At 42.5% G+C, this 27977-nt stretch overlaps 1 protein-coding gene across 7 annotated transcripts; it reads left to right on the top strand.

Moving 5' to 3' along the window:
- STX16 (syntaxin 16) lies at positions 1 to 27969 on the top strand. Of its 7 annotated transcripts, none has more exons than XR_012131242.1 (9): positions 1 to 875; positions 15053 to 15160; positions 15573 to 15713; positions 16630 to 16795; positions 17855 to 17946; positions 18522 to 18665; positions 19541 to 19804; positions 19910 to 19990; positions 22424 to 22460. XR_012131242.1 is itself a non-coding variant. In XM_073236400.1 (9 exons), the coding sequence occupies exons 3-9, from the start codon at positions 15068 to 15070 to the stop codon at positions 22526 to 22528; spliced, it is 822 nt and encodes a 273-aa protein (XP_073092501.1). In that variant the 5' UTR covers positions 5 to 824; positions 4532 to 8292; positions 15053 to 15067; the 3' UTR covers positions 22529 to 25387. The 7 variants fall into 7 exon arrangements, 3 of the variants coding, with proteins under 3 accessions (XP_017533449.1, XP_017533451.1, XP_073092501.1); XR_012131238.1 differs by lacking the exon at positions 19541 to 19804 and adding an exon at positions 27299 to 27969 and having other exon boundaries at positions 3 to 875; positions 22424 to 22715; XM_073236400.1 differs by lacking the exon at positions 19541 to 19804 and adding an exon at positions 4532 to 8292 and having other exon boundaries at positions 5 to 824; positions 22424 to 25387.
- The last annotated feature ends 8 nt before the right edge of the window (positions 27970 to 27977 follow it).

Genomic DNA, 27977 nt, shown 5'->3' with positions numbered 1-27977 from the left:
TGAGCTGCAGTCAGATCCGGGGATGGAGGGAGCCGGAGAAGAGGAGTGAGGTGGCCTGGGAGGCATGCCCTGCTGCCCTCCTCGGAGGCTGGCAGGCTGCCGTAGCAGTGGAAGATCAGGCCACCCATAAAGGGAAGGGGTCAGGAGGTCGGGCCCGGGCCTTAGCAGGCTCAGACAAGGCCCAAGAAGGGAGCACCAGGCGCCCTGGAGTTCAGGGCCCAGGCCTGGCCCAGGTTGTCCAAAGGGGCCTAGACTAGACCAGGCCTCTAGTGAGGAAACTGAGTTAGAGCCAGGCCTCAGGGCACGGCCTAGCCTGTGAGCCAAGTTAGGAGTCGAGGGCCAAGATCCTTGGGGGTCTCAGAGACTAAGGGGTTAGGGGCTTCAGGGCCTCCCAGTCCAGAGCCGGATTGGCGAGTTGGACGCTTGTAGATCCAAGCTTGGATTGGGGTGGGGTCCCTGGGAGGTTGGCTAGCTACGCAAGGATTGGGGGGATCTAAGTGCTTAGAGATCGAAGGCAGGTCTTGGGTAGGGGGAATCAGACAATTGGAAAGCCTAGCTGTTATTTGAGGAGGGGTCTTCGCTCGCTGGCGAAGCGCAAAGCCGCATCTCTTTGGCTTGAGGCCTTGTCAAGAGAGGCTTTTGTGAAGGGTGGGCCGGCTAGGCCAGACTAAGAAAGAAAGTGAATAAACCAGGAATATAAGTGGGCGGGGGTCCCCTGAGAGGGGGGTCACAAAGGGTGAGACATGGCCACCAGGCGTTTAACGGACGCTTTCTTGTTGTTGCGGAATAATTCCATCCAAAACCGGCAGCTGTTAGCCGAGCAAGTGAGTAGTCACACCACCTCCAGCCCTCTGCATTCACGTAGCATTGCTGCGGTGAGTCTCCCGGCGGCCTCTCCGACACACGCACTGTGTGCACTGCGGCTCTGCCTGTCTGTCTGTCTCTGTCTGTCTCTCTGTTTAAAAAAAGATCAGAATAATACGGAAATGCACGGCCTCTCGGCTAGGTCCGGGGGCATCTATAACCCTGGATGGGGGGAAAAAAAACTCTCAGGCCCCCGCTGCTCCCACCTCTGCCTTCCTCTCCTCACTTCCGCAACCCTCCCCGTTCCTTCCTCACCCCCCTTGGCGTCACTGCACGACCGGCCGCCTCCAATTTACATATGTTTTAACACTAAGATTTGGAAGCGTCCGGCCTTTCTGAAGCCTTTTTGTTTCGTTTGTTTTATGCCTCCGCCCCCCCAACCCCCCCGCCCCATTCTGAGCCTCACTTTGGTTCTAGTAACCGGGATGCAGGATCGCAGACCCAAATCCTTGCAAATGAACGACATCCTCCCCCAACTATGGAAGGAGTCGGGGTTTTTGTGGGGGCTTTTTTTTTTTTTTGCCCGTTTTCTTTTAATGGCCTCGTAGCCTTCTCTGTGACTGTGTCCCCATGAATAATTGCTTGACTGTTTTTCCCAGGGCTTGTTTGTGAGATTGTAAGGTGCTTAGGTTCTTCGTTTTCCATTTCCCAAAGAGGAAATAAGCTTTTCCCTCCATTCGAACTTCCACAAAAAAAAAAAAAAAATTGCGTATGTGAAAACTAACCCCCCCAAATAGCACATATTTGTAATTTAATTAATCTGAACCTTTCTTCAGCCCAGCAGTAGAATATTTTATAGGGAGGGCCTGGAAGGATTACTGTTTTTTGTTTGTAATGAGGGCTCCTTTCCCGTTTTGAGCCTCAATTTTCTGCTGTTAGATAAGCGGTGGGTCTGGCTGATCTCTACAAGACAGTGATGATTCGCGTTTTAATATCTTCAGTTGAAAAGTGAAATTATGAAACTAGTTTTATTGGGGGGCTCCTTGCTATATAGACTGGCTAGGCTTGAATAGAAGCAGCATTGAAAGATGGGGGAATAGTTATCCCAAAGTCAGATTCTTGGGGATTATACTTGAAATACACAGCTTTGGGAATGTCACACTTATTTCATCTCTTAGGGACTGTATTGCCTTTTAATCTTTTTTTCTTTGACTTTATCTAAATACTTAAGAAAGGTAATGCCATGAGTCTAGATCGTTGGCAGCAGCTGGAAAGACACTTTTCTTTTTTGTAAATCCTAAGTGGAAAATGTCTTTGGCCGTATTGCTGCTATAGAAAAGCTATTTAACCCCAGTGAACAGTTTCAGGAATAAAATCGCGTAAACTCAGGCCAAAAAGCATAGAAAACAGGGATAGAGTGTGTTTAGGTTTTCATTTACTTGAGAATTTAAAGTTCTTTTGCATCTGTAAACTAAAAGAAATGATACAGAAATAAATGTAAAATGGAAACTGGCTAATTCCAGTGCTAATTTTGAAAAGAATGTTCTGAAATAAACTAAGAACTAGAGAATAGAAATTGAGTGAATAAAATTTCTCAATGGAACCTTATTTTTCATTAAGTTAAGATGTAAAAATTGCATGGTCCTTAAATGGCTTGATTTTTATGCAGCCTGGTGGGGGAGAAAAAAGACAAAACTAAAACTCCCGTTAATGTTTCTAAGGTTATCAGTTTTAAGTGATTGAAAAACATTGTTTGGTTCTAAGTTTTTAATTGTATAAGGTTCAAAACACTCTGACCTGTTGGGTAACATGAGACTTTTTTTTATTAGTAGTATTAATCATTAAGTCAGTTTTAAAAACCTGGGTCTGAGACAGGTAGCTTTTTAAAAGTTCATCTCTAAGTCAAACTGATTTATAAAATGGTTTTCTAAGTTAAGCAATTAAAAAATATACATAAACTAAGTCAAATAATTAAAAAATGGATAAGTATACAATTTGGAAAAATAGATATGTCAAAAAATGTACAAATATATTTAGCTAACTTAGGCAATTGCTTGAAAATAGATTTCTAAATCACATGTCTAATATATGTCTAAATCAGAACATTCAAAAATATTTTCTGTAATCCCATTTAAAATGTTACATATTAGTCTATTTTAAATCTATCTCAGATTATAGGCAATCAGATCATTTTAAATATCCTTGTAGTCAACTCAGACTTATCTAAAAAATACTTTGCAATTAAAAATGGTTTGCTTAAGGTAGAATTTTAAAAGAAAACATATTTATATATATTAATTGTGTACACTAAGAAACATGACATGTCATACATTTCTGCTGTATTTAGGGGTGAAGTTTTATATCAAGTTGCTCACAATTGATGCTACACACAAAATCGAATACGACATAATGTTAACATGACTAAATAGATGATACTCTTTTTTCAACTTTTCTGTAAATTGGAAACAAACATTTTTTGGGAGAGGCCATGTATAACAAGCACACTGTTTAAGAATTTCATTGAATAACGAGTGTTTTTCACTACATATCTAGCTCATAAAAAATTTAAAACCTCAGTTCTGACATCTAAACTTCAAAACCATGTAACAAATCAAACAAAATTATAGCTGTCAAATTTGAATATGGACTGGGTTGTAGGTGATATCAAGAAATTATTAGTTAATTAAACTAATTATAGTTAATTGCTAATTAGAGGCTTATTGAAATGATGAGTAATGAAATTTCAAAATATCACTTATTTCATGTACTTAACCCCCTCCCCCAATAAAGGGAACAAATTAGGCAAAATGTTACTAATTGTTAAATCTGTTGATGAATATGTGGGGGGACTTTATACCATTTTACACACTCTTCTGTGTGTTTGAAAAATTATAAATAAAAACTTTAAAAGTATATACCAGTCACATTAAAAACATGAGTGAAACAAAAGGAGACAATTTGTAAATAGGTAATTGTAAACTCAGGTAATTAGAAAAGAAGTAACTAAGCTCTAGATTTTAACTTAATTTTTAAAATCTTAAACTTGAAATTTCTAGTTCCTAGTTAGAAAAAAAATCTGTAGAAGTTGATTTTGGTGTGTGTATTTGTTATCTCACACACAACTCGAAATAAATCACATCTCAAGTAATAGTTTTGGGTTTTGGGTTTTTGTTTTAGTTCTAACCTGAATTTTCATATCCTTATGTAAGGAAAAGGCTGTGGAAATTAATTAGAAACTAGGGTTTTGTGTGTGCATCTCACACACCTCTAAACTAAGCACACCTAAAACTGTTTTATCAAAAAACATAACCATGCCTTTTTTTGCATCCTAGTTTGAGGGAAAACGGGAAATTGGTTGGTGGTGACAGTGGGGTTGTTGTGTACCTGTCTATGCATACAAAGAGGTTGTGCTGCATTCAGGCAGACATGTCACAGCTAAGCAGGAATTTAGGGAGGATGTGCAGTGACAAAACAAACCCAAGTCCCAAGGACCAGAGGGGACCTATAGGTCACCCAGCATCCCCTTCTGTGATAACCCCTGTGCCTGCCTCCCTTGACCGTGTTCTGTGATGGCGATAGGAAATTCCAGCAGCTGCTCACGCCACCAAAAAGTCTTTGCCTATATTAATATTAACCCAGTTGTGTCTGAATCTCACGTCCTGTGGCCCTAGCCCTGGTTCTGGCCCTCAGGGTCTCTGACACCGGAAACCTCTTGCTGCTCCTGCAGGATAACCCTGCAGCCGCCTTGATCCCTGGAGCTTTCTCCTGCTCAGCAGTCCCGGCTCAGGCAGTGTGGTTTGCCTATGAATCAGCTCTAGTTTTTCTGTATCCTTTTTAAAGTTCAGCACCCAGAACTAAACAAAATTCTACTCAATTGTGTTCTTGTTTGTATTGATAATAGCAAACCTAAAAGTTAGAAACAGGCTAGGGTTTGATTTTTAGGCTGTCGGCAAAGTGCAGTTGTTGCCCTTTCTCATTCATTCTGTTCCGGCCTGTTTCGGATGTGCCCTGTCATGTAGTGCCTCAGGGCAGCAACGTATGGGAATTTAGGGCTAAGTCTCACTGCGGCCGACTCCGAATGTCTTTCGACAAGCTTTTAATTAATCTCTTCGGACATCTTCTGCCTTATTTGTAAATGGAGGGTTTTGAGTTAGGTGATTTCCTGTGGCCCTATGGATTCAACAATGCTCTCTCAAGTTCTGTTTTAATACACAGTTTCTCTCCACCATACAGCCTTAGCTTTGGTTTGAAGAGGAGAGAGACAGTTAACAACGTTACAGGGTTTGTTACTCCAGTGCTACCAGCAGATATCCTTAGAAGTGGCTCCAGTACTGTACAGAGTAACTTGGACGTTACTGACGCCAAGTGCAGATTTTAAGGCAGCACCGCATTCAAGCAGTTACAGGCATCTTGGCTTTAAGAAACTGGAATGAATTCACAAAGTTAAACATTCATTTAAAAAAATGTATGAAGTTTTAAATGAATGACTGAAAAGTAGGTGTTGAGTTGCTGTTCTGATCTGATGAGGTGCTGTATGACTTGAGTAATTGCCTTTGGTCTCCAGGAATGGATCTAACAGAGGGATTGGGGCTACTTTGCTAGTGTTTACTGCTTAATCTACTCTCTGCTTTAAAATAATGCATAATCTATAAATGGAAGCTAGAGTTAATTGGTCTTAGATTAGTTTGAAACTAGCGCATTATTTTTAATAAAATATGGTGTGCTTTGGGGGGAAAAAAGAAACTAAGGATTAATTAACTATGGCTGTAGGAAGCCTGCGGTCCTTCTCCAGTCTTGACTGTAATTATTAGCTAAGACTTATTGAGAGCTTACTATGTGCCTGGCACTGGGCTAAGCCATTTCTATATGCAACCTCCTTTTATCCTCACAGAACTCTGCCAAATAGATGCTGTTGGTTTTCTCATGATACCGATGAGAAAACTAAAGCTTAGAGAAGGTAGAAAACTTGCTCCGTGTTGCCCACCTGAAGAGTCTGCAAGCTGGGAATGGGAATGCTGGCAGACCTGGCTGCAGAGCCCTGCGCTCACCTACTGGGCCACCAGCGGCTGGCTTCTTTCACCTGTATTCGTGCTGTGGGTCCTGGAAAAAAGAAGGACCCACTGCTTAAAATTTTTTTCCCTACAATAAGATGGTGTCTTTCTTTATCACACTTTACAACCATACAGAGTCAATTTGAACTTGCATATTGAAGGTTCTAAGTTTTAGTCCACACTGAATCTGTTGGAAAATTAGTTCTCTGTCTTTACAATCCAAGTATGAAATCATTGTATATTTCTCTTTAGATCTATTTGCTTTTCTGCTTTGAAGGATTCCGTTTGAGCAGTGAGGTCTACTTGAGAATAAGGGAACTTTGTTGGATAAAAGTGAAGCAAACTTCTATTTTGGCAGTAACGGAAATAAAGTAAATATCACTATAGTATAGACCTGAATTTCCAACTCATTTTGCTCAACTTTTCCAGACTTCCTGAGTAAACACAGATGGGTTTCCACTTGTTTTTCAGTTTTATGTAGAAAGTTTTTAGACTATTCCACATGCTACTTGGAGTTTTCAGTATTTGCTTGATTGTGTGCCCTTGGCAGGTCAAAAGCCTGGATTTAGACATTATAGAGATCTAGAAGGTGCTGATATGTAGTAACATATCTTCATCTGGCTGTGTTTTGATTTTTCCTGATGGTAGTTCTAAATGTTTTAATTCAGGTCTTCTGGTGATTTGGTGGCAGGAGTTTTCAAAGCCTTCCATTTTTAAATAGCAAAATGGGGAGGGAGGGGAAAATACACTTACACATTCTGAAGCCTGGTTTTCTTATTTGTAAAAAGAGAGCCGTATGTAGTCCCTAATTCTGATTTCACCTCTTATCAACTAATAACTGTAGAAATCAAAAGGTCAGGGTGTGTGCTTGGTTAATAATCACAAAGACAGGACCATGTGCAGCAGAGATCTTAGCCATGGTTTGCAGCAATACTTTGTTCAAAGATAAGAAGCTGAGGAGCTGCCATGAAACAGCCAGATGTGCAGACTAAGATACTGAAATTACGTGTTCTGCCTTGGCTTGTTTTAGTCATAAAAACACTTCAGTGCTTTCTTGCTGAAAACGTTAAGCTTTTAAAAATAAAAATTTTCCTTTTTCTTAAAGTAAAAAGTAAGTCAGAGTTCCATTTGACACTCTCTTCTCTATTAATATCTTCTACTACTACTCTTGTGGCAGGGTATGTGTGTAGATGTAGTCTCTCTGCTCTCAGAGCCAGTTGTGGGGCTGAGGAGGACTTGTAGCTTCCTATAATGTCAGCTCATTGAATTTTTACACGGAGGAGTGTTGTTTGATTACATTTTTATTGCTGTCATTGTTTAATAATATTTTGGCCCTGATAAACCAGTTTCATTTGCACTATTAATTTTTAAATAATGAAATTATGTTTGGTTTTCTAAATTTACTACTAAGCATAAAAAAAATCAACACAGCTGATAATTGAAATTCACCGCTAATTACTTCAGTGATCGATATGGTAAAAAAAAAAAAAATGACCTAGTTGTTTAGATCATCTATCATCAGCGAATGTCTGTTGAGAAAGAGTTCCGTATTCGCCCTAAAAAGAACCTTTAATTTTAAATTTGAAACTTAATCCTCCGCCTGCTGCTGCTGCTTCCTTCCTACTCCCCCTTTGAAAACATCTCTTTATCTTTTTGTTTTGTTACTTGCTTTTATAATAGCTTTTAAATAACAATTTGCTTTCTAGACTAATAATAATATATGCCAAGCAAATGGGAAGAGCTTTTCTTTTCTTTTCTTTTACCGCCTGTGTCTCTCTCCGGGGAGAGTGGTCTCTCGGCTTGCTCATTACCACGGATAAAGCCGTGTCTGCAGAGGTGAATTTGCAGAGATCTTACATATGTGGTCACTCAAACATTACCTGAATAAAACCGTAGACGATTTTGTGGGTTGTTCATTTTCTAATTTTGCTGCATTTGCAGGGCTGGCTTACATGTAAAAATATGCACTTATTTGACATGGTAAAATTACATCTTGGCTTTGCTGTGTATTTTATCTTCCTAAGGGAAATTTAGAATATCGTATGTGGTAATTTGATATTTATGAACTGATGAGCATTATATTTTAGCGAAACTAAAGCAAATGTGTTTTGTTTCTATTGTATTTTAATTTTTACAATGATTGTTTGTTTGTTTCCTCTTTCATTTACCAAAACAACAATCACAGTAAATACAAATAAAAAATATATCTTGTCTCTTTTTTTAAAAAAAGGAAGAATTGGGAGGGGGAGATTTTTTTAAATGCCTTGGTCAAGTGGATCTCTGTTTTTAGTTGACTTCAGAGTTGCTTGAAATCTCAGTGTTTCCTCAACTGACCATACCATATCTGTCTGTCTGTCCCCATCCTCCTTTCTTCCTGCTGTCCCTAAATCTGGATGGGGCTGATGGGAACAACATATCTCTTCAGGAGCTGGATGAGGTATCGTATTTTGAATATTTTTGTATGTTAGTTAATAAAATTATGCTTGCTTATTTGAAGTCTTTGGTCATACTTAAAGTGCTAACAGCTTACACATATCTTAGCATTTGTTTTGATTACTTATAGTTGTGTTTAACAATTTAATACTTAGGATTTATTTGATATATCTTCATACCAGGTAAATCGATATTTAGAGAATGGTTTAGGCACATTATTTCCTGTTCTTGAGAAAATGTCCCAACTTTGAAAGCAGTAAAGGTTGAACATTTCCTTGAACTTAAGCTAGACTGTTTTTAGAATTATGTGTGTGACTCCCTAGATTTCTGAAAAATGTGTAGTGAGATACTCAGGTGTAGTTTAGGAGGACAGGATGTATGGTGGGAACCCTAAGGAAGTAGGACTTACAGCCACTGATTGGCTTAGGGGTCTTCAGGTCACTGTGTGGGGATGATGCCGGTGAACTTGTGTGTGTGCTGCCTGAGCTAATCATTGCATGGCCCCCCTCTGCCCCGTCTAGCAGCGCACTTCTGGCCTTTTCACTACTTAGCAATTCACCCTGAGATGGAGAGAGTGCATATTCATAGCTCTTGTTCTAGTAGCGCTAATAAAGGGTTGAGGGAAAGGGAGATTGAACTGATTGTTAATTTTGTGTTTCTATTATCTGTTTCAATGGTAAAGGGGTAAAAATATTTTTCCTGAGGGTAGATCTTTTAAAAAGTAATTGTGGGGAATGTTTTTTCTTTTTGTTTGTTGTAATTTATAAGTATGATCAGAGAGGTGGGATTAGAGTGAATGTCTTCAAAACCAGTAGGGTTCCTGACCAGTGGGTTAAGACCCATCTGTAAATTCTAAAAACCTTAACTGGTTGATAATAACAGATGGGGAACAACCTGAACATCTTCCACTGAGAACTGGGTAGATTACATAGTGTCTCTAATTCTCCATACCTTTTGAAGAATGCAGTCTCTCAGTGAGGGCGGCAGCAGAGTGAGCCCCCAGACACACAGCTAAGTGGGAAGGAGTCTAATGCAAAACCATGTGAACAATGCGATTCCTGCCTTTTTTTTTTTTTTAAGAAAAATAACTCACATTTATGCTTGTGTATACTTAGAAAATTTCTGAAAAGAGACACAAACTGTAAATAGTGGATGCCTTCCAGGAGAAGTCTGGGATGGAAGAGAAGCATCCTTTCTATTGCAAACCCTTTTCTTAGGTTGGACATTGGTTTTTAGACCATGTGTATGTGTTCCTTTTTGTCACTTAAAAAACTTGGTATTTAAAAACAGCTACTTTTAGATGGTGGTCCCTTGAGCTGTGCCCACCTCAGGAACCTCTCGCCAGCAGCTGGCCTGGGTCCTGGGCTCTACTTAAGCTCGCAGACAACATGTAAGCCCCTCTGGGGCCCAGTAGACGCGGGAGGATTTGTTGGGCAGCCTCTACTGCCTTACGGTTTGGGGGCTTAGAGAGCAGGCCTTTCAGAATAGATTGTTACCCCTTACCGAGCAGTTTGTAAGTATGGGACTTGGGACTCCGAAAAGGAAATATATGATAGCAAACAATTATTAACAACTTCGGTTGAAGAAGCATTTGAGCACTTTTCCATGAAGGGCACATCAGTGGTCGTATGGACTTAGGGGTCTGCCATCTGAACTGATTTCCAGTCTTTCCTACAAGTTCCAGAAACTGGCCACCCAGTGTAGGAACCACACAGCCCTTTTACATTTCTTACTCTTAGATTCTGTGCTTAACGGGGGTCTCCACAGTCTGTGACCAGGGACCCTGAATGGGGAGCCACTCTCTCTACACACAACCCTCATGTGCTGTTAGAATTCTTTGAACTCAAAGCCTGGTCTTTCTGTTATGGGTACTCATGGCCACCTCATCCCATGAGCATTTCACTTGGCCCTTGTCCTTTGTCCAGAATCGTTGTATCTTTTATGAAGAGTAGCTTCCAGAATTGTACATGACACATACTTTATTTACTTCATTCATTCCATCCACTTACTGCTGACTCATTCAGCTACATTTATTACTACTAAGTATACTTATTATTACTAAGTGCCAGGTGCCGAGCTGGGGCTGCATCGGGAATAGTGTCCAGACCCTTGCTTCACCAAGGCTGTGGTAGGGCTTCAAGTCACTGTGTTCTGGGAATAGTAAAAGTGACCCCCAACTCTTTGTGTGGAGTTAAATGGAAGCCCACCTCTTTGTAGATGAGGCCTGAGCACACTTCCCTGACTGCATCACTTGGGCCTCCCAGAGTCAAGCCACTGAGGGGCTTCCTGCAGTCTACCCATACTCTTGCTTAGACTAGCTGGACAATCTGCCCCCCCACCCACCCCGCCCACCGCAGGATACAAACCACTCTTCTTTCTTCTCCAGAATACTAATTAAGGTTAACTAAGGTGTCTCCTGAGAAGGAAGCCTACCTACCATTCACTCTCTTGTCCAGAGGAGTGTCTGGCCGTCCTCTGTTCTCTTCTCTAATCTACTTTCCCTTCTGTAACAAAAGTCACCTCCCAAATACTTGGGTCTTAAAATTCATAATAGGATGTATTTAAAAATTACAAAATATAAATGTCAAGCTCCCAAACCACATAGCCTGGGGAGGGCAAGGTGATGCAGTAGGGACATGAGGGTACTTTTGAGAAAGTCTCTGAACTGGCTGGGTAGTTGCAAACGGGGGCAGCTCCCTTACAGGGTTGCTGTTGGGACCGAAAAGGGCACGTCAGCAGAGGCGCAGCACTGACAGGGTGCAGAGTTGCTGCTCTCCACTTACGGTTTTTTAAGGGTGTGTATAACAGTTGAGAAACAGAAAAATAAATGAAACTAGCAATATTTATATCCGAGTAGTATGATTCGCAGATCTTTTATTTCTCTTTTTTTTGTACATTTAAAAAAGTGTATTCTGAACATTTCTTGTGATCGCAAACAGTAATCACTGTTTTAGAGCTATTGCAGGTTTGACAAAAAGCTGTAGTCTGGCATCTCTGATTCTCTTACTCACGTGCTTACTCCCGTCCTCAAAGAACCGAGATTTCTTGAGCCTAATGACTGTTAGCGAAATCATCAAGCCCCTGAGCCCAGGGAGTTATGCTTGTGGTCTGACTTCATCATGCATGTTCCCAGATCATCTCATAGAAGCGAGAGTTGCTAGGCTATAATTTTTAGCATCGCTTCTGGACTTTTTAAATGTTCGTTACTGTAGGCAACAGTCAGTATTGTTTCTTATGACCAATGCATTATGGCTGAACTTAGTTTATTATTTTTTTTAGGTGGGGTGGAGGGAGACGTTTGCCAGACTTTTCTAATCTCTATGGAGGCTTAACAGTGCATCACATCAGCCTTCTTGTAAAGGCAGTTCTATAGGAGTAGGAAGGCTGTATATTTGGTACAGCAAGATTTGTATGAGTGCGTGTGTATGTTTCTTTCATAGATGAAGAACTTGTCCGTACTGGCTGGTACTCTTTACACATGTCAATGTCTCAGGTGAATCAAGGACAGCAGATACCTTCAGTGGGACTGGACTAGCAGGAAGACGCTTGGGTGTGCTGCTTTGAGCAGCCCCTAGAACTTTCCTGCACTGATGAAGTTGAGTTAGATGACTCTGGATTAGGATAGCACCCCCATAGTTCTTGGAGGACAGGGCTACAAATCAGAGAGACAAGAATTCTAAGAATAATTTTTACTTAAAAAATATGGAAAGATTTTTTACTTCAGAAGAACGAGTTCATTTAAGACAAGCTTTAATGACCAACATCATGTATTTGGAAGGGGTGCTAAGTTGAAATTCAGCAAGGATTAGTAAAGAGAATTACAAATCTGCAGTTTTTTAAGATCTGCATTGACTGAGAAGACAATTCGAAAACTGATATATCCTGGATCTTGAAAAAAATAAAAAAACATGTTTTCAAATGGGAAGTGAGGGTTCTGAAGTTGCAAGGGTAATTTTGTTTTGCACTTACAATGTATTTCTTATGTTCATATTTATTTCCATTTCAGATAACTGACATTTATCTTCAATTATGTTTTTCTTTCCCCAAACATTGTCTTTTTTAAAAATTACAAATCCATACCAGTAAAATAAATGCCACATTTCTTCCGAGTAGGGCTGCATTTCTTTATCATGATGAACTATTGCTATAGTGTACCAAAAAGGGGACAAATTATTCCATATTTAAAGTTTGCAGTCCCCAGGAATCAGCTGTTCACTGGCAAAGTCCTGATACAGTGTGTGGGGCAGCAGAGGCCAGCTCAGTGGGCTGCTGTCTGCTCCCTCTATATAGGGATCTCCTAATTAGCAAGCTGCCTTAAGACACTTAAGGAGAGTGAGTGTGTTTGACCCCATTTTGGTGTACATGCATTTTGGGTGAGAATACATCTATTGTATAAAATCAAGTATTGCTTAGAAGAGTTGAATCAACTTTAAGTGAGCACACATGATTTATAATTTCTCTTTTTTTCAGATAAATTGATACTAATTTCTATGTAGATAAGTTTAGATAAATACCATCTCTATATCTGTTTTAGTTTAATGTATATCTGTAAACAGTAAAACAGTATAAAATAAGATCATGAGTTTAAAAACTATAAACAAATTATTATTACTCTATTGAAATATGGTATGATAATAATAGTGGATTAGATAATAAGCTGGCATAGTGGAAAATCTGTGACCCGTGAAGAGGTGCCTTAGAATTTGGGGTTTTGCTTTGTGTAAACAGAGGTTTAAGTTCAGGCTCTGCTCTAGAAGGGCAGAGACGGGCAGTCCCTGGCTGCATGGTTTGTGCTTCTGTCTCGGTCTATGTGCCCTCCACAAAGTTGCACACTTTTTTGGTGACTTTGGAGCAGGAATTTAAGGAATGACAGCTCTGTCTCTCACTGTGTGTGCCTGCTCTGTGTAAGATCCGGTCTGCACCGGTCCCGGCAGCCACAGGTGGTCGGTGAGAGGGGCCACTTTGCATTGCTTTATTTGCGGCCCCAGAGTCTGTCCCGGTGCAGTTGGTGGGGAGTTGGGACTGCATTTTGGTTGTTTTAATCTGAAGACTTGTTGTCCTGGATCGTTTTCTTAGCAAATTGCAGTTATATTTCATGGGCCTGCCAAAGTGATTGGCAGCTTGTGGAGTAGATGGGGCTTCTGAAGTCAGCAGGCCTAGGTTTTTAATCTGTCACTTAATAGCTTTATGACCTTGGGCAAGCTACTTAACTTTGCTGAGTTTCAATTTCCTCATTTATAGATTGGAATAAACAGTTCCTAGCTCACCCAGTTTTTGTGAGGATTAAAATAATAAAAAGAATGTAGAATTCCTATTAGTGAACTCTTAAAAACAAACAAGGTGGCAGTGGTTGAGAAATACCACATCATGGACTCAGAGCCCCAAGAGAGTGCAGGTTGGATGACACACCATTTGTTTAAGACCTGAAATGACTCCCTGGGCCTGCAGGGTCCCCGGCAGCAGACGCTGGTGGGCTTAGTCATGACTCACAGACACTCTGGGGGCAGTTACTGGGATTCTGGTCCCCTCAGTGTGGCCGTTGCATAAGATGGGCTTTCTGAACACTCAGAGCGCCCTAAGCAAGCGGGTGCAGGACTCCACCGGGAGTGAACGGGCGGCAGGTGCAAGATGCTCATTTGCTGCTAGGAATTTTGCTGTAAACTCTGATCGGGATTTAGAGCTTATTACTTGAAGAATTGTTTTATGTAGGTTTTTCCTTATGTTATGTTTTTCCCCTTCATCTGTGGATTTTTAAATTTATCTTGTTCCTTTATTGTTAGAAAAGCAAACGAGTATTTGCTGAATGAATGAAAAAATAAATTTAGATAAATTCAGGGAAGAGGGAAGAAAAGCAATATAAATTCTTCACCCCATTCTGCAGTGTGATTTACAAAATTTACAGAGTGTTACAGAGTTTTATATGCTGTTTTCCATTATTTTTTGATCATCATCTGGATCTTTGGAAGCTGGCATTTATAAATTCCAAGCACTTTGCAATCCTTTCAACCTGTTCGCTGCCTCCAGGCAAGAGAACAGCTTAACTGAGCCAAACCCATGATTTCCCTCCCATTCTTGAAGGCTTTTTAAGGCAGCCTATTATATAGGTAAAATAAACAAGAACCATCGATATCATTTCAAAGAAAGTGAAAATGTTGCCTTATGGGCATTTTTAACAGAAGAAGGGAAACAACAGTATAAGATTGCACTGAGATTTTAAGGATTGCTTTTGCCAAATGGTGGATAATTTGCTAACCATTTTAGGCAATTCTTTCACACATTTTAACACGTAGTTAATGATCTTGCGACCAAGATAGCTAGATCAGCCCTATTTCCAAAATAAGTTAAATGTATGTAGTATACTTTCCTACTATTGAAAATTTTATGTTAGTTCCATTTACAGCCTGGTCTATTTTTTCAGACTGTGTCTAATCACAGTAATTGTTGAGGTTCATGACCATGTATCATAGCACTAGTACTGAGAGGTCTTTCTTTTAAGGGTCTTTCTTGCCTTTTTTATTACACTTCAGATCAAGTCAAATTCACGATCACAAGTTATGTCTGAGGAAGGTAGGACCTGGTGCATGAAAAGATAGGAAAGCCATTGCAGATCTCAGCAGCACCAAAGCAGGCCGATGGTGCCGGCAGGCGCACTCGCTCCTTCATGTCTGTATCTCCTTAGGGTGCAGCACTTAAGCGGGAATAAGAGTGTGCTTACCCAAATCGGACTGGAATGATCTTTTTGATGTCCCTTTATTTCCCTGTAGCTTGCTGACGACCGTATGGCTCTGGTGTCAGGCATAAGCTTAGATCCAGAAGCAGCAATTGGCGTGACAAAACGGTCACCTCCTAAATGGGTGGATGGAGTGGATGAAGTAAGTTGAATGTTAGTTTCACGCTATCTTATTTTTAATTATGACATTAACATATTTTAAGCTATCTGCCGTAAAAATGGATTTGGCTACACTTGAATGCATGTCCCTGGAAATATTTTAGCTTTATTTAGATTTATTCCATTTTCACACCACAACAAGGTTGTGTGTGTGTGTGTTATGATTTTGGCTTTGATTGTAGCTACCTGAACTATAGAAAAAAATAGAAGACCTACATAACAACGAGGAGTGGAATCTGAATTTCTGGTGATTTGAATTAAAAGTGGCTCATGCATCAGTGAGCCTGCAGGTTGGCTGGAGTCTGAATTCTGCACTCCGAGCGTAGCTTACTGTCTTGGAGGCAGAGAGATACCTGGCCGGCATCAGTGGAGTTCTGGTCATTCCATCTGTTTAGATACACTACGATGTTGGCCGGATCAAACAGAAGATGAAGGAGTTAGCCAGCCTTCACGACCAGCATTTAAACAGACCCACCCTGGACGACAGCAGTGAGCAAGAGCATGCCATCGAGATCACCACCCAAGAGGTCACCCAGGTGAGGGTGGCGGTGGGTCCCCGGGCGGGAAAGGCATCTTTCCCGGCCTTCTCCAGAATGTGGTGCATCCTAAATGAGATTGCAAGCCAGTTTCCTAGAGCTGCCATTCCCACCTTAAGCTCACAGAGGGGCAGAGGGGCCCTGCACTCTCCTCAGTGTGTGCCCACAGTGTTTTGAAGCGGGACTGTTCTTCAGTTTTGGTAGATAGGACTGTGATTGATTGACAAATTAAACTCAGAATTACTGTGTTCAATCATTTGATTTTAAATACATTAACTGCTGATACATACTAGGTCTTAAAATTTGTTCATGTTAAAAAATGATCTTTATAATTGAAAAGATGTGGCGCAATTGCCCTAGACTGAGTATCTTAGTATCCTAAAAAAAGTTCCTTGTAAAATGCTAAATTTGAGTAATTTTTAAATAATGTGACTTGTGTTTAAACTTTATACATTTTTTATTTGTTTAAATCTCCTGGGTGCTAATGACCACAGAGCAGGCATGTGGGAAGGGTGTTGTAATGTCTGAGTCCTGACTCTTAGCCATGTAAAAGTGGCACGATTCTCATTTAATCCCTCCAACTCCAGTGTTCTTGCCTATACAATGGGAACAATAGTAGTAATGCCTGCCTCCTAGGGCAGTAGTAGGGGTTAAACCAGAAGAAACGCAGTAATGGAGGGATTCCCGATACGGGAGTGTGACAGTCTGTGCTCAGTGGCCAGCGCACAGCACACACGTGTGCAGCATTTGTTCAGATCGGCTTCCATCTTTCTGTGGGTGTAAAGTAAGCCTCAGATTGCTAGTATCTACCCAACTTTCTCCACGCTGGACTGTGCACAGAGCACTTTGCGTCTCACCCGGGGCAGTAGCACTCGCGGCCTTCTTTCCTGGCTCAGCCCCGGGCTTGCTCTCCCAGCTCTTCCACAGGTGCCAGCGGGCCGTGCAGGCTCTCCCCAGCCGGGCCCGCAGGACCTGCTCCACGCAGGAGGAGCGGCTCCTTGGCAACGTGGTGGCCTCCCTGGCACAGTCCCTGCAGGAGCTCTCCACTGGCTTCCGGCACGCACAGTCAGGCTACCTCAAACGTGAGTGTTGCCAGCGCTTTAAGGAATTTGGGGTAAGACTTACAGTGCCAGGAGCACAGACTACTTCTTGTTTTCACCCTCCTTTTTTGCTTCTAGCCTTCCATTTCGTCCTGTTCCTTTCATTGCTGGCTTTTGAGCACATTCACGCCTTCCCTGTACAACAAAAGGAAGGCTCCCCTCTGGGAAAAGTGCCCCAGTTGAGGCTGAAGGTGGGGTATCAGAATGGTTTGCATCTAAGAAAACAAAACTTAACTGCGCGCTTAGCTGAAGGAACTTGAAAATAACATCAAGCGCATTTTTAAAATCGAGGTGTTGGGGTAAGGAAAGCTGCTAAGTAAAAAAAATACTTGTAATCACGTTAAGGCTCCATATTTACACAGCAACTGAAGTATTTGGGGAGGCCTGGAAAGAATTTTCTGGGAGTAGGTTAAGTACTTCCTGTGCTGGCAGCCGTGGTCTCCTCAGCCTGGCTTTTTCTTCCTCAACAGTATAAAGTCAGGTTTCAGCCACAGTCTCGCCCAGCTGCCCTATGAACCGGGGTTTCCTTTATTGCCACTGTAATCGATGATCTCCCCACCATGTCCACAAGACCTGGTTCTCCTTCCCTCTGACAACTGGTGTATTTATATGTTAGTTTTATTACTTCTAAAAATTGATGAGAGCCATTTGGAATTCTTACTAGAGATGCTTCTAGAGAGAAATATTGATTTTTTAAAAAATGTTTTATAGCAGCAGTTAGATTAAATATTTCTGCTTCGCTTAGGGATTCTCAGATGGTTTTAAGTGTCATTTTTGTTTTGTCACTCACTTGTCATCAAGTGAATTGTACACATTTACAGTGTGATTTTTGTCTTGAATAAACCTAATTGCTTGCGTATTATTGTATGTTTATAATCCTTTCCTTTCCCCCTACCTCTGGTGGAGATAGGCTTCTTTTAAACCTGCTAAGAATATCTCCATTTGACTGTTGAGTTTTACTCTAGGTTCCCCTTTTCAATAGTGGAACAGTGACCAGGATGGTTTACATACTCGAGTAAAGTGAATTCCTATCTATGATAGGCATGAAGAATCGAGAGGAAAGATCCCAGCATTTTTTTGATACATCAGTACCACTAATGGATGATGGAGACGATAATGCTCTTTATGACCGGGTACGTGAAGGGACTGCAAAACTGGCTGCTGTGCATTTGCCTCCATTCTGTTTCCTTCTCTTCATACACCTTTAGGTTCTGTGCAGTGCAAATGGATCAGAGCGGCCTGACTCGAACATCATCCCATCAGGTCGCTTTTGCAGCAGGTGGAAGAACAGTCATGGAGGCTGTACTGTTTCTTCCTTTCCAGAGGCCAAGGGAGACCTTGTAATCTGCCTTCCAGAATCTTCTGAAGACCAGTCTGCACACCCCATTGTTGGGGAGAACCCAGAGGAATGCCGAGTGGCCCCTGTAGTTTTGCCGCCACCCCCCCCACCCCCCCTACCCCGCTTAGCTGCAGAGGTGGGGCTCCTGCTGTGCCCCCAGCTCCAGCTGTGCTTTAGATCTCGCTTGTTTGGGGAGCTTGGATCTTTCCTGCTAGGGAAAAACAAGCACTTATATGTTGTTTACGCACTTCATAGAAATATTTTCAGACTTCATTTTCTTTAAATTGTATCTAAAACAATACACCATACCTTTTGTGACTGAAAAAAAAAAATCTAACATACAAATTCTGTACTCTTTTGTTTTGCTAGAGTTTTACAGATGACCAGTTAGTGCTGGTGGAGCAGAATACACTGATGGTGGAGGAGAGGGAGCGGGAGATTCGCCGTATCGTACAGTCTATTTCCGACCTCAATGAAATATTTAGGGACTTAGGAGCAATGATTGTAGAACAGGTATGTGAGGTCACCTGCCTCATCCATGGGGTTTCCTCCCAGAAAAGCTGGTCTTTCTCCAAACTTTTGATTATGCACTGCTATCAGGAAAAAAACTTGAACCTATTCCCCTAACGTGTGTGTGTGTATGGGGGTTACACACATTTACATAGATTTGTATGTATACACATTGTATTATATAATACATAATCCTTTCTTATAAAACATCCATCCTTTCCTATAAAAATACTAATAAGCCTTTTTTCAAATAAAAAAAATAAATGTCAGTAGAAGTTCTCATATTCTCTGCCCACACCCCAAGGGTGCTCATGAGACCTGCCTACTTGGGGGGTCTGGCTGATTCTGCCCATGCTCAGCAGTGATTCTGGTAATAGATAAGGTTTCCCTTCTAATTTTGGCAGGTTATTGTGTAATAGCGACTGCAACCACTAGCTTTCAAGTAGAATTAGATTGTTTGTTCACTGTTAAAATCTGATTAGGGTATTTTATTATCTTGCCAGCAGGGATTTAGGTCCTGATCCCCCCTGAAACCAGCTGTAGAATGGAGCTGAGGCTGTGGAAGATCTGGTTACATTAATTACTCCCGCAGCTCCCAAGGAGCTGCTCTCGCTATCTCTTTTAATACAGCATGTTTCCATTAAGAGCCCTGTTCTTCCATATTGCCCAGTGTTCCCGTCTTCCTATTTGAACCAACAGATTAAACAATTAAAATTCTCCTCGAGGCAAATATGTAATTTTACATGGTGGGTTGGCGCCTACCATCTTTGCTCTGACCCTGGAGACCTGTGTTGACATTTATAGACATGATAGTCAGTTTCCAGGCTTAATCATAACTGGGTCTGGCTAAACTGGCATTCTCTGCTTACTTGAACCAGGTATTTAAGCAGCAAATGGGCACAGAAGCTAGTCCTTCGCCATTCAGAGCCTTTTTCCACTGAACCATGTATTTTTAAAGCCCCAATAAGTCTGAATATGGCATATCCTGTAGTGGCTAAATCCAAAAAAGAAACCTTGGTTTGCCAGTCCTCCTCATGAACTGGACCCGATTGCACCTGGCCATCCTCTGCCATTGAGGGCCCCCTGTTGCTGGAGGCCGGGTCCTGGAGCCTGCAGCCTGCCCTGCAGCACAGTGAAGTAAGGCAGGTAATCCTCTAGGGAAGGACGGCTGCAATTTGCCTATCTCATTTTTGAAGTTCAGTTTTTCTAGGTGTGGTTGTTGATTGTAACTTTTGTTTATTGCTCAGGGTACTGTCCTTGATAGAATTGACTATAATGTTGAGCAGTCCTGTATCAAAACTGAAGACGGCCTGAAGCAGCTTCACAAGGTAATGTCCACCTTCCAGCAGTGGAGAGCTGGAGGGACTGCTACCAAACAGCAAGAGTTGGTGGGAGGGCACTCTCACCGTCACTGCCTTCAGCATTGATCTGCTGTCAGCTTTCAACATAGTGGCATGAAAATGCGCAAAATCGTTTTATTCGCAAGCCAGCCATGTGCACTGTGGTCATTTTACGGCAGTTAGTGATTCCAGGTGCACCTGGCACTTGGATCTGAAATTGCTGAGAACTCCCGTTTGTGACAGTGAATTCTGAAAGAATAGGGGTTTCCTCCCCTAAAGGATGTTCCATTCTCTTGAGTCCCCTCGCTTTGGGAAGGCAGTTGGAGGGGTACTTGCCGCATGTGTGTGGAGCGCCGTCTGCTTGCTGCTGCCGACTCAGGCCTCTCGTTGTGACGCGTTTCTGATGAATTGCTGGTGGGGAATCATTCTGGTGAAGATAAAGATGTAATTCGCGCTTTTAATCACCACAGTTTATCTGTGTACCACCTTGAGAAAAGAGTCGTTTGCTGAGGCGACAGTGTTCGCCCTCTTAGTCTTTGCTGATGAGGTGGCTGTATCAGGAATATTTTTGTGATACTTGTTAAAAATCAGAGGAAAGCATGTTGGAAATCTTAACAATCAGTTATGAGAAACATACATACACTGATGAGTGGCTCTCATATGGGTGCATTTTTTTAAGGAATATTTAGACTTCACAAATAATATAAATTCTGTCCATTTCCTTGTATCTTTGAGACCCAGTGGTGTTTCTAACCATATAATAAGCATTTTTCTGACTCACTGATATTCTGTATCATTTATCTGACGATAGCTGCCGTCACTGGCAGAGGCGGCCCCGTCTAATAGTGGTGTCGGGTCAACAAAAAGGGAGCCCTTGCACAGGTCTGCCTGGAAACCCCTCACTTTCTCTTCTGTGTGCCCGGTGCCATGTGTGGGGTGAGAATGAGACCCCAGCATATGGTGACAAAGGGCAGGCTCACCTTGTATGTGCAGAGGGCTTCTTTAGCATTTAGATTCATTTGGTTATCAAGCCTTGTGTATTAAAAGAGTGAAAACTATAGTTTCTCACTCTATAATCCCCACATTTTGATATGCTGTTGAATTATGCATTGGCTGAGAAGTTTCTTGAATAAAAACTAGTGAAACATGTTTTGTAATATAACAGAGATAAAAGGAAAAGCTTTCTTGGAATGTACAAGTCTAGTGGAACTAAAAATTTTGTTTTAGGTTCTAGTTTATAAATCATTTTGGTAGATTTCAAAGTATGTCATTTAGTACCGGCTCCCCTGGTATTCTGGATCACTTACTAGAAAGTAAGTGTGCTGCGTCTCACCTCTCCAGTCACGTTGCTGTCTGTGGCCCAGCTGGCCGTTCCTGGGCACTCAGCTCATCTAAGGGTGGTGGGGCCTTGGGAGTTGCTTCACACAGGCCAGACTCTGAAGACAGGTCAGCCTAGCTGTCCTGATGTTTCCTCCCTGTTGGTGAGCGGTTCCCAGTGGGTATATAGGCTCACTTAGGGGGCACAGCTACCAGTCAGAAGGTTGATGGGGAACATGGAAGTAAGAACAAAAGAGATTGGGTATCTTGGGTGTGTCCATCGAGCTGTCTCCCTTTGTCCTTCAGGAGGTGCTTGCCCCTGACATGGGCAGGGGCCCCTCACAGCTCTTCCCTGTTCTCCTTTCTCTGGTTCAGTCCTCAGGAGTTGGGGCATTTTCGCCTCTTTGCACAGTAGGCATGCTGTGACTCAGACGCGGCCACTGGGCTTCCAGGCCGCTCTGTGCAGGCGAAGGATATAGGGATGTTGAACTTCTGGAAACTTCTCTCTGTTGTGTCATCAGAAGCACAGGGAGAACTTATCTCAGGTGGATTCTTTCTGCACATGATACCCAAGGGCACATGTCCCCATTTTCATTTAAAGGAGAAATGTGTGCTTCTTTCCAAATACGGAGGAGGAAGAAAACAAGCTCCTTGGGGGCCATCAGTTCCCTGCAACGTGGCTGTGTAGCCTTACCCCGTGTTGGCTTTCACCGTGAGGGAAGAGGGCATTCATCCCGAGGACGGTGTCCAGAGTGACTTCCATTGAAAAGTGGGCTATCGCGGCCAATGGGAGTAGAAGAAAGGAGAGTGGGTCCCTCTGGACCCAAAGGCAGAATTTTTGGCTTCTGCTGACCTTCACCTTAATGGAGGATCCCAAGCGTAGTATAGTGGACCCAGGGTGAATAGGGGGGCTGCGGGGCCTAGGAACTCTCCTACTGGCATTGATTGAATATATTGAATGGACGGAGGGGCTTGTAATCATGTGACCTGAGCATAGCAGTGATGTCAGTTATGCAGAAGAGACCACATGCCTGGAATTGGAAACAAGTAAGGCTTGATTTTGGATATTTGGGAAAATGACTACCTTTTTCCCTCTTTTTACAGGCAGAGCAGTATCAAAAGAAGAATCGGAAGATGCTTGTGATTTTAATATTATTTGTCATCATCATTGTCCTCATTGTCGTCCTCGTGGCCGTGAAATCTCACTAAGCGGCGTCGGGTCTGTGTGCCACATGCGTGGATTCCCAGGGCTCGGGGCTCGGCTGCGCCCCGCAGGCTGCGGCAGAGGTGGGCCTGCAGCCCTGCGCCGGGGCAGGGTGCGTCTCCGTGGACTCCGCGTCACCCTCGTGCTCCGGCAAGGGGCATGGGCTTCCGTATTTCCTTCATTGCTAAGAATGTAAGGACCTTTGACATTGCTGCAGAATAGAGATTGGGTTCTGTATCATCAGTTATAATATATATTTTTTTTAGAAAGAGAAAATGAGTTGAATGTTTACAGGCACTCCACAAGCTGTTCAATATTATATGTGTATATGCTATTTTTTTAGCAGTCATCTCTGAGCAGCATGTTAAAATAATTTTTGGAAAAATTTTTTTTAGACCATCTGGTTTTTAAGAAATTTGGTACCAAAAATTTATGAGTAGAGGTAAAAATACCTCTTCATCTTTCCTATATATTTTCCAGTTGAAAACAATCTGAGAAGTCCCTTAAGAATTTATAATCCATCCCCCATTAACTTAATTTAGCTTTTCCATCACTGTTAATCATCAGAGTAACAAAGTGTGAAAAATAAGAAACCATCACTGATGTTAATTAACACATTTAGATGGGCCAGTTAAAACAGCTTCATAAGTTTAAATTAATTGTGAATGGAGTATTCCTCAACTAAAATGTGTGCACTGCATTTTCTATTGTAAACCAAAGGGGTTACTAAGCAAAACCACCTAAATTTAAAAATTGGTGATTTGAACTAACCTCACATTAAGAGGACTCTTGGCAGCATCATGAAAGTCACCAGCGTTGGCCAGTGTGTCCTGTGACCGTCCCCAGCCATCCTTGCTCGATCCATTACTTATATGCTAACTACATAATAACCTGTTCAGACCAGACACCATTTAATGAACTGTGAATTTACACAGAGGCCATTCTAAATGTGTCACCCCATTTAGGATTAGTGGATCTCAAATTATTAACCAAACATCGCTCCATTTCAGAGTAAAATATTCCATCACTGGTTTGATTTATTGGCTCTTCCATTGCCACTTAACATGCCCAGAAAGTAGGCATATTCCTGCAGCTGGTGAGCATCTTGGCCGGGAAATCCCTGGTTCGTGTCCACCGGAGTCGGACTTTGCTGTTTACTTACCTATGTTGTCAATATGGTGCTCGAATATATTCCAGGAACTGTAGAATAATGTGGAAAGTGATGATAACTTTGAAAACTGAACTTTATCTTGTTTTAATTGTTCTTGAGACATCAGTATGGTTTTAATGGTCTGTATAGTTTTTGGTAGCTTTTCCATTGTTTTTACTTCTCTTAAAAAGTTTAAGAAGAGCATGATCTCATTAAATGTGCTCCATTTTATTTGGACCAGTCACATAAAATGTCTCTCTAGAATTGGCTTTGAAGTTGTTTCCAAAATTTAAACTCATGTCCAGAGATTCAAGTTGTCTAAACAGATCATGGACTTAATACCCAAACCCCTGCCTTAGCCTTCCCTTCTCTGGTTGCTCATGCCCGCCTGGCAGCCCCTGATTTTCTTACTGCTAATGTGGCTGTAGAATGATCTAAAGGGATTTCTGGCATTTCAGGAAATACGGTATTCTCTGACAATTATTTATTACAAAGACCTATTATTCAAAGGTCAGGGCATAAGAATCTAGCACCTCCTTGGTCACCCCTGAAATGTGAGGTTTCTACTGATCTTAATAGGAGCTAGAGGTGTCCTTTGGTCCCAGTGGCTTTTAACCCAGTGGTGGAGCCGAGATGTTCTGTCTGACCAGGGATTGCTTGGAGTGGGGCTCCTCGGACTGGGCGCACGGTGTGCCTCCCGGATCACCTGCCGTGGTGATGCCGGGCTGGTGTTAAAGCTGCTGAAACCCTGCGCCTTCCTGGCCCCTTTAGGAGGCGTCCTCTAAGCCTGCACGCTGACTGGCTGAGCCCCCCCCACCACTGTGCTTTACTGTTGAGCCTTTACTGGGGGGAAGATCAGAAGCATTGGGGCACGTAAAGAACACTAGTAATGGTGTGCAGACCCTCCCCTCGCCTGGGATGCACCCTGAGAAGAGGACCAGCAGGGAAGGCTCCTCGGGCACCCCTGCCCCCTGTAATGTGGCCTGCGGTGGCTCCGCCCAACAGGCGGGAGAGGAGAAAAGTAAATGTTTACTATCAGGGCTCCAAAGCTCCTGATCTTTCCCAGTTAAAACTGAAATCTGCTGTCTTTTGTTGTTGAGGGCTGGGGGTGCTGGCTCGCCATGGGCGTGAAGCATGTATGTCTAATTGAACGGATCTACCGCTTTCTCTGCTAATTGAGAGAGCATTATTTATTTGTTCTGACACTAGTGTTTTCAGTGGTTTATCCTAGCTAATGGCTTCTTAAAGGTAATAAAACCCTTCCAACCTAATTGGTCAGATAAGACTTTTTTCTTGTGTGCTTAAATAAAGCAATTAGCGAAACGCTTCTATCCAATGTGACTTTTTTGGTCCTTTTTTGAAACGAATTTACTGTTACTGGAACCTTTTTGTACAATAAAGCAGTCATGCTGATTCCAGAACAGCTGCAACCCTAGTATTGATTTTCACGACGGGGCCAGTGTTTTCTTCAAATGCGTCCGTGGTCCGGGAGGGCCTGGCCTGGCCTGCAATGACTGTTTTGTGTCTGAGGCCTTTGCCTCCGTGTCTGAAAAGTCCATCTATCTACCTAATGGACACCTTCAAAGGGACCAATCTATTTGATTCCCAGTACACAAAAAGGAAAACGCAGACAGTTATTTCTCTTATGAAATGTATACTTATATATGAACCAAGAAACATTTGGAGATCGTCAAATAAAATTGTAGTATGTGTACCTCGTTGAGCAGTAATTCTCACGCCACAGGCTCCAGCAGACCTGGGTTTCTAAACGACTGAGTATCTCCTAGCCTGTCATACTGAGAACCTCAGGGATAGTGTTTGCCAGTTGAACTCAGAAGCCAGGGCTGTATTTCCCCTTGAGTTGGTCTGTGTCAGCTTCTCCTCAAAGGCTGGGATGTTTCTGTGGTGCAAAGCAGCAACTCTCACCCATCTCTGCTCCAGGGGAGGTGTCCTCAAGGCATGATGGGGCTCTAGGTCTACACCAGAGTGGATCCCCATACAATCCTGTCTTTACAGATAGTCACCTTGGCAAGGTGGGCATCAGGCCCGCCAGGCGGCTGCTGTTGATGACAATCAACTTCGAGTCTGTTGATGAACCGCACAAGAGAAGCACCCTCTTACTGTGTGCTTTCCTTGGTTTTTGACTAGAAGTTAGATTCCCCCCACGACTTGCTCTCAGCCATTCACTCTGTCCGAGAATCAAATCCACTGTCAAAGCACAGACATTTGCAATAGGCTTCAGAAACATTCTGCTCAGCAATAATGACACTGGAGAAATCCTCCACCCTGATGAGACAGCTGTGGAAGTGGCGACGTCAACATGTAGGCTCTGCAAGGCCCGGTAGCCTCATGGGTCACGTCACTGACAGGTTTGGTGGCCCAATCTTGAAAGAGTGCTACAAGTGTGTGCACCTACAAGCAAAAACTGCCTGTTGAGCAGAGAGCTGGGAAGGCTGGGCTCCTGGCCCTGAAGGTGTGACTTGCCTGGAGGCGAGGGAGTGGGGACCTTGGGTGGCGTCTTTTGAATGCCCACGTTGACTGTAGAACAGGGTGTATGTAGATGTACCCTGCTAAATCTAAGTGAGCCTTCTTTAGAACTGAGCAAAACCCCAAAGTGGAGTAACCTAGAATCCTTCTTGGTCTGTCTGTCGTGCAGCCAGCAAAACAATTTCCGTAGCCTAGCATAATTTGTATCTCAGTTTGATAGGACAGCATGTTCTTCTGCGTGCTGGCTTAATTTTGATCATTGGGATCCCCTATTCTAGTCAAAACACTTGAGAACCGTATGGAGAGACCTGCTAATGTCTTCCCTGCAGGGATGCACACTAGCTGGGGTAGCAAGGGTGGGACTGCTCAGGTGGTGGTAATTCATTGGTTAGTCACAAGTTTCCATTTCTTCTAAGATTTAGGAGGCACACTAAAGAACATCATTTGATGTTAGCTACGTTTTGGAACTTAGCCCTGTGCATACATAGAAATGTGGACCTTGACTTACATGTCTCTCTGTGTGTTAGCCCTTAAAAACTCCTTGTTTTCTCCCCAGATTCCCATGACAACCCAGATGCCAACTCTAATCTTGTTTAGTTTTGTTTTGAAATGGAGGGGGAGAAAAACCTTCAGAACTGTGGGTATTAGAGTGAACTAATGAGCACTCCGGGTGGGCCCGCCAAGAGGCCGTCCGCTCTTCTGGAGGCAGGCCCACTGAGGACCTGGCCATCAGACAGCGGGCAGCACGCCTCCTGTCCCTGACCCCACGACGTCTTTCTACCAGTTCACAGCTGGGTCTTCTCACAACTCAAAGGGACATTCCAGAGTCAAATGGCAGAGCCTTGTGCACAATTATCTGGTCATTTGAGGCAAAAGAAAATAATCATTTGTTCAGTTGTCCAGATTAGCTCTCTGGACTGTTCAGAAGACTTGTGTGGGCTTCTGCCTCAGCTCCGCAATCTGGCTAAAACGGAGCATTTCAATGAGACTGCATTCAACACAATGTGCATTTAAATCGGACTTAGTTAAAATAGACCCCTGGGTTTAGCATTTTGTTTGTCAGCTATTATTCTAAAATTGCGTTTAGCTAGTCATCCAAATTCCGCCATTGATAATCACTATTTCTCTCATTTTTTAGATGGCCTAATGGAGGCCAAAGGACTCTGGTTTTCATCACTTGGTCTCTTTCTCAGAGGAAGTGCCAAGGGCATCACATGCTTTTTAACTTGGTGTTGTGACTTGAGACCCATAGTAGACCTGTGTTGCCATCAGCTGTGAAAGAGATCTTCCACCTCGCGAAAGCTCCCCCTTTTCCAGACGGGATGCTGAGCTCTGCGGTTGCACGAGGCTCACCCGGGGCTGGGACGAGAATCTCCAGCTTTCTCATTTCCAGGCCAGGACTACTTCTGCTGATACCATTTTACTTGTTAATTTCTTTCCATAAAATTAAACGACCTTCTTCAAGAAAGATTTAATGGTCAAGATGTGATTTGGTAAAAGCTTCCTCAAGGATTTTTTTTTTTTTATTATTACGAAGATTAGACCAGACTGAGGCTAAGAGAGATTTGCAAACAGTGGTATGTCATTATCCCTAGTTCAGTTTTTCATGTAATTGGTGCGAAGAGATTGCAGCTGATGACTAAACCGGCTGCTGGACAGAAAATGATTCTTTTGTGACATGACTAGGTATGCATATGTGTATATCGTGGTTGTTTATGAAAGGTATATGTCTGTGTAAAATGCTTACCAAGATGGATAATGCCATTTTAAACGTGGTAAATAATAAAAAATAGTCTTGAGCAAAACTGATTTAATAA

This window comes from Manis javanica, chromosome 5 (genome assembly GCF_040802235.1).
Source record: "Manis javanica isolate MJ-LG chromosome 5, MJ_LKY, whole genome shotgun sequence".
NCBI classification, from domain to species: Eukaryota; Metazoa; Chordata; class Mammalia; order Pholidota; family Manidae; genus Manis; species Manis javanica.
The sequence above is the reverse complement of the archived record's forward strand: the minus strand, read 5'-3'. Positions and strand labels throughout refer to the sequence as shown.

Coding starts and splice junctions, on each gene's coding strand:
- STX16 (XM_017677960.3), top strand. CDS start 744: ATGGCCACCAGGCGTTTAACGGACGCTTTCTTGTTGTTGCGGAATAAT. Junction 15,161..15,572: donor GGGTGGATGGAGTGGATGAA/GTAAGTTGAATG, acceptor CCATCTGTTTAG/ATACACTACGATGTTGGCCG. Junction 18,666..19,909: donor GAGCAATGATTGTAGAACAG/GTATGTGAGGTC, acceptor TTTATTGCTCAG/GGTACTGTCCTTGATAGAAT.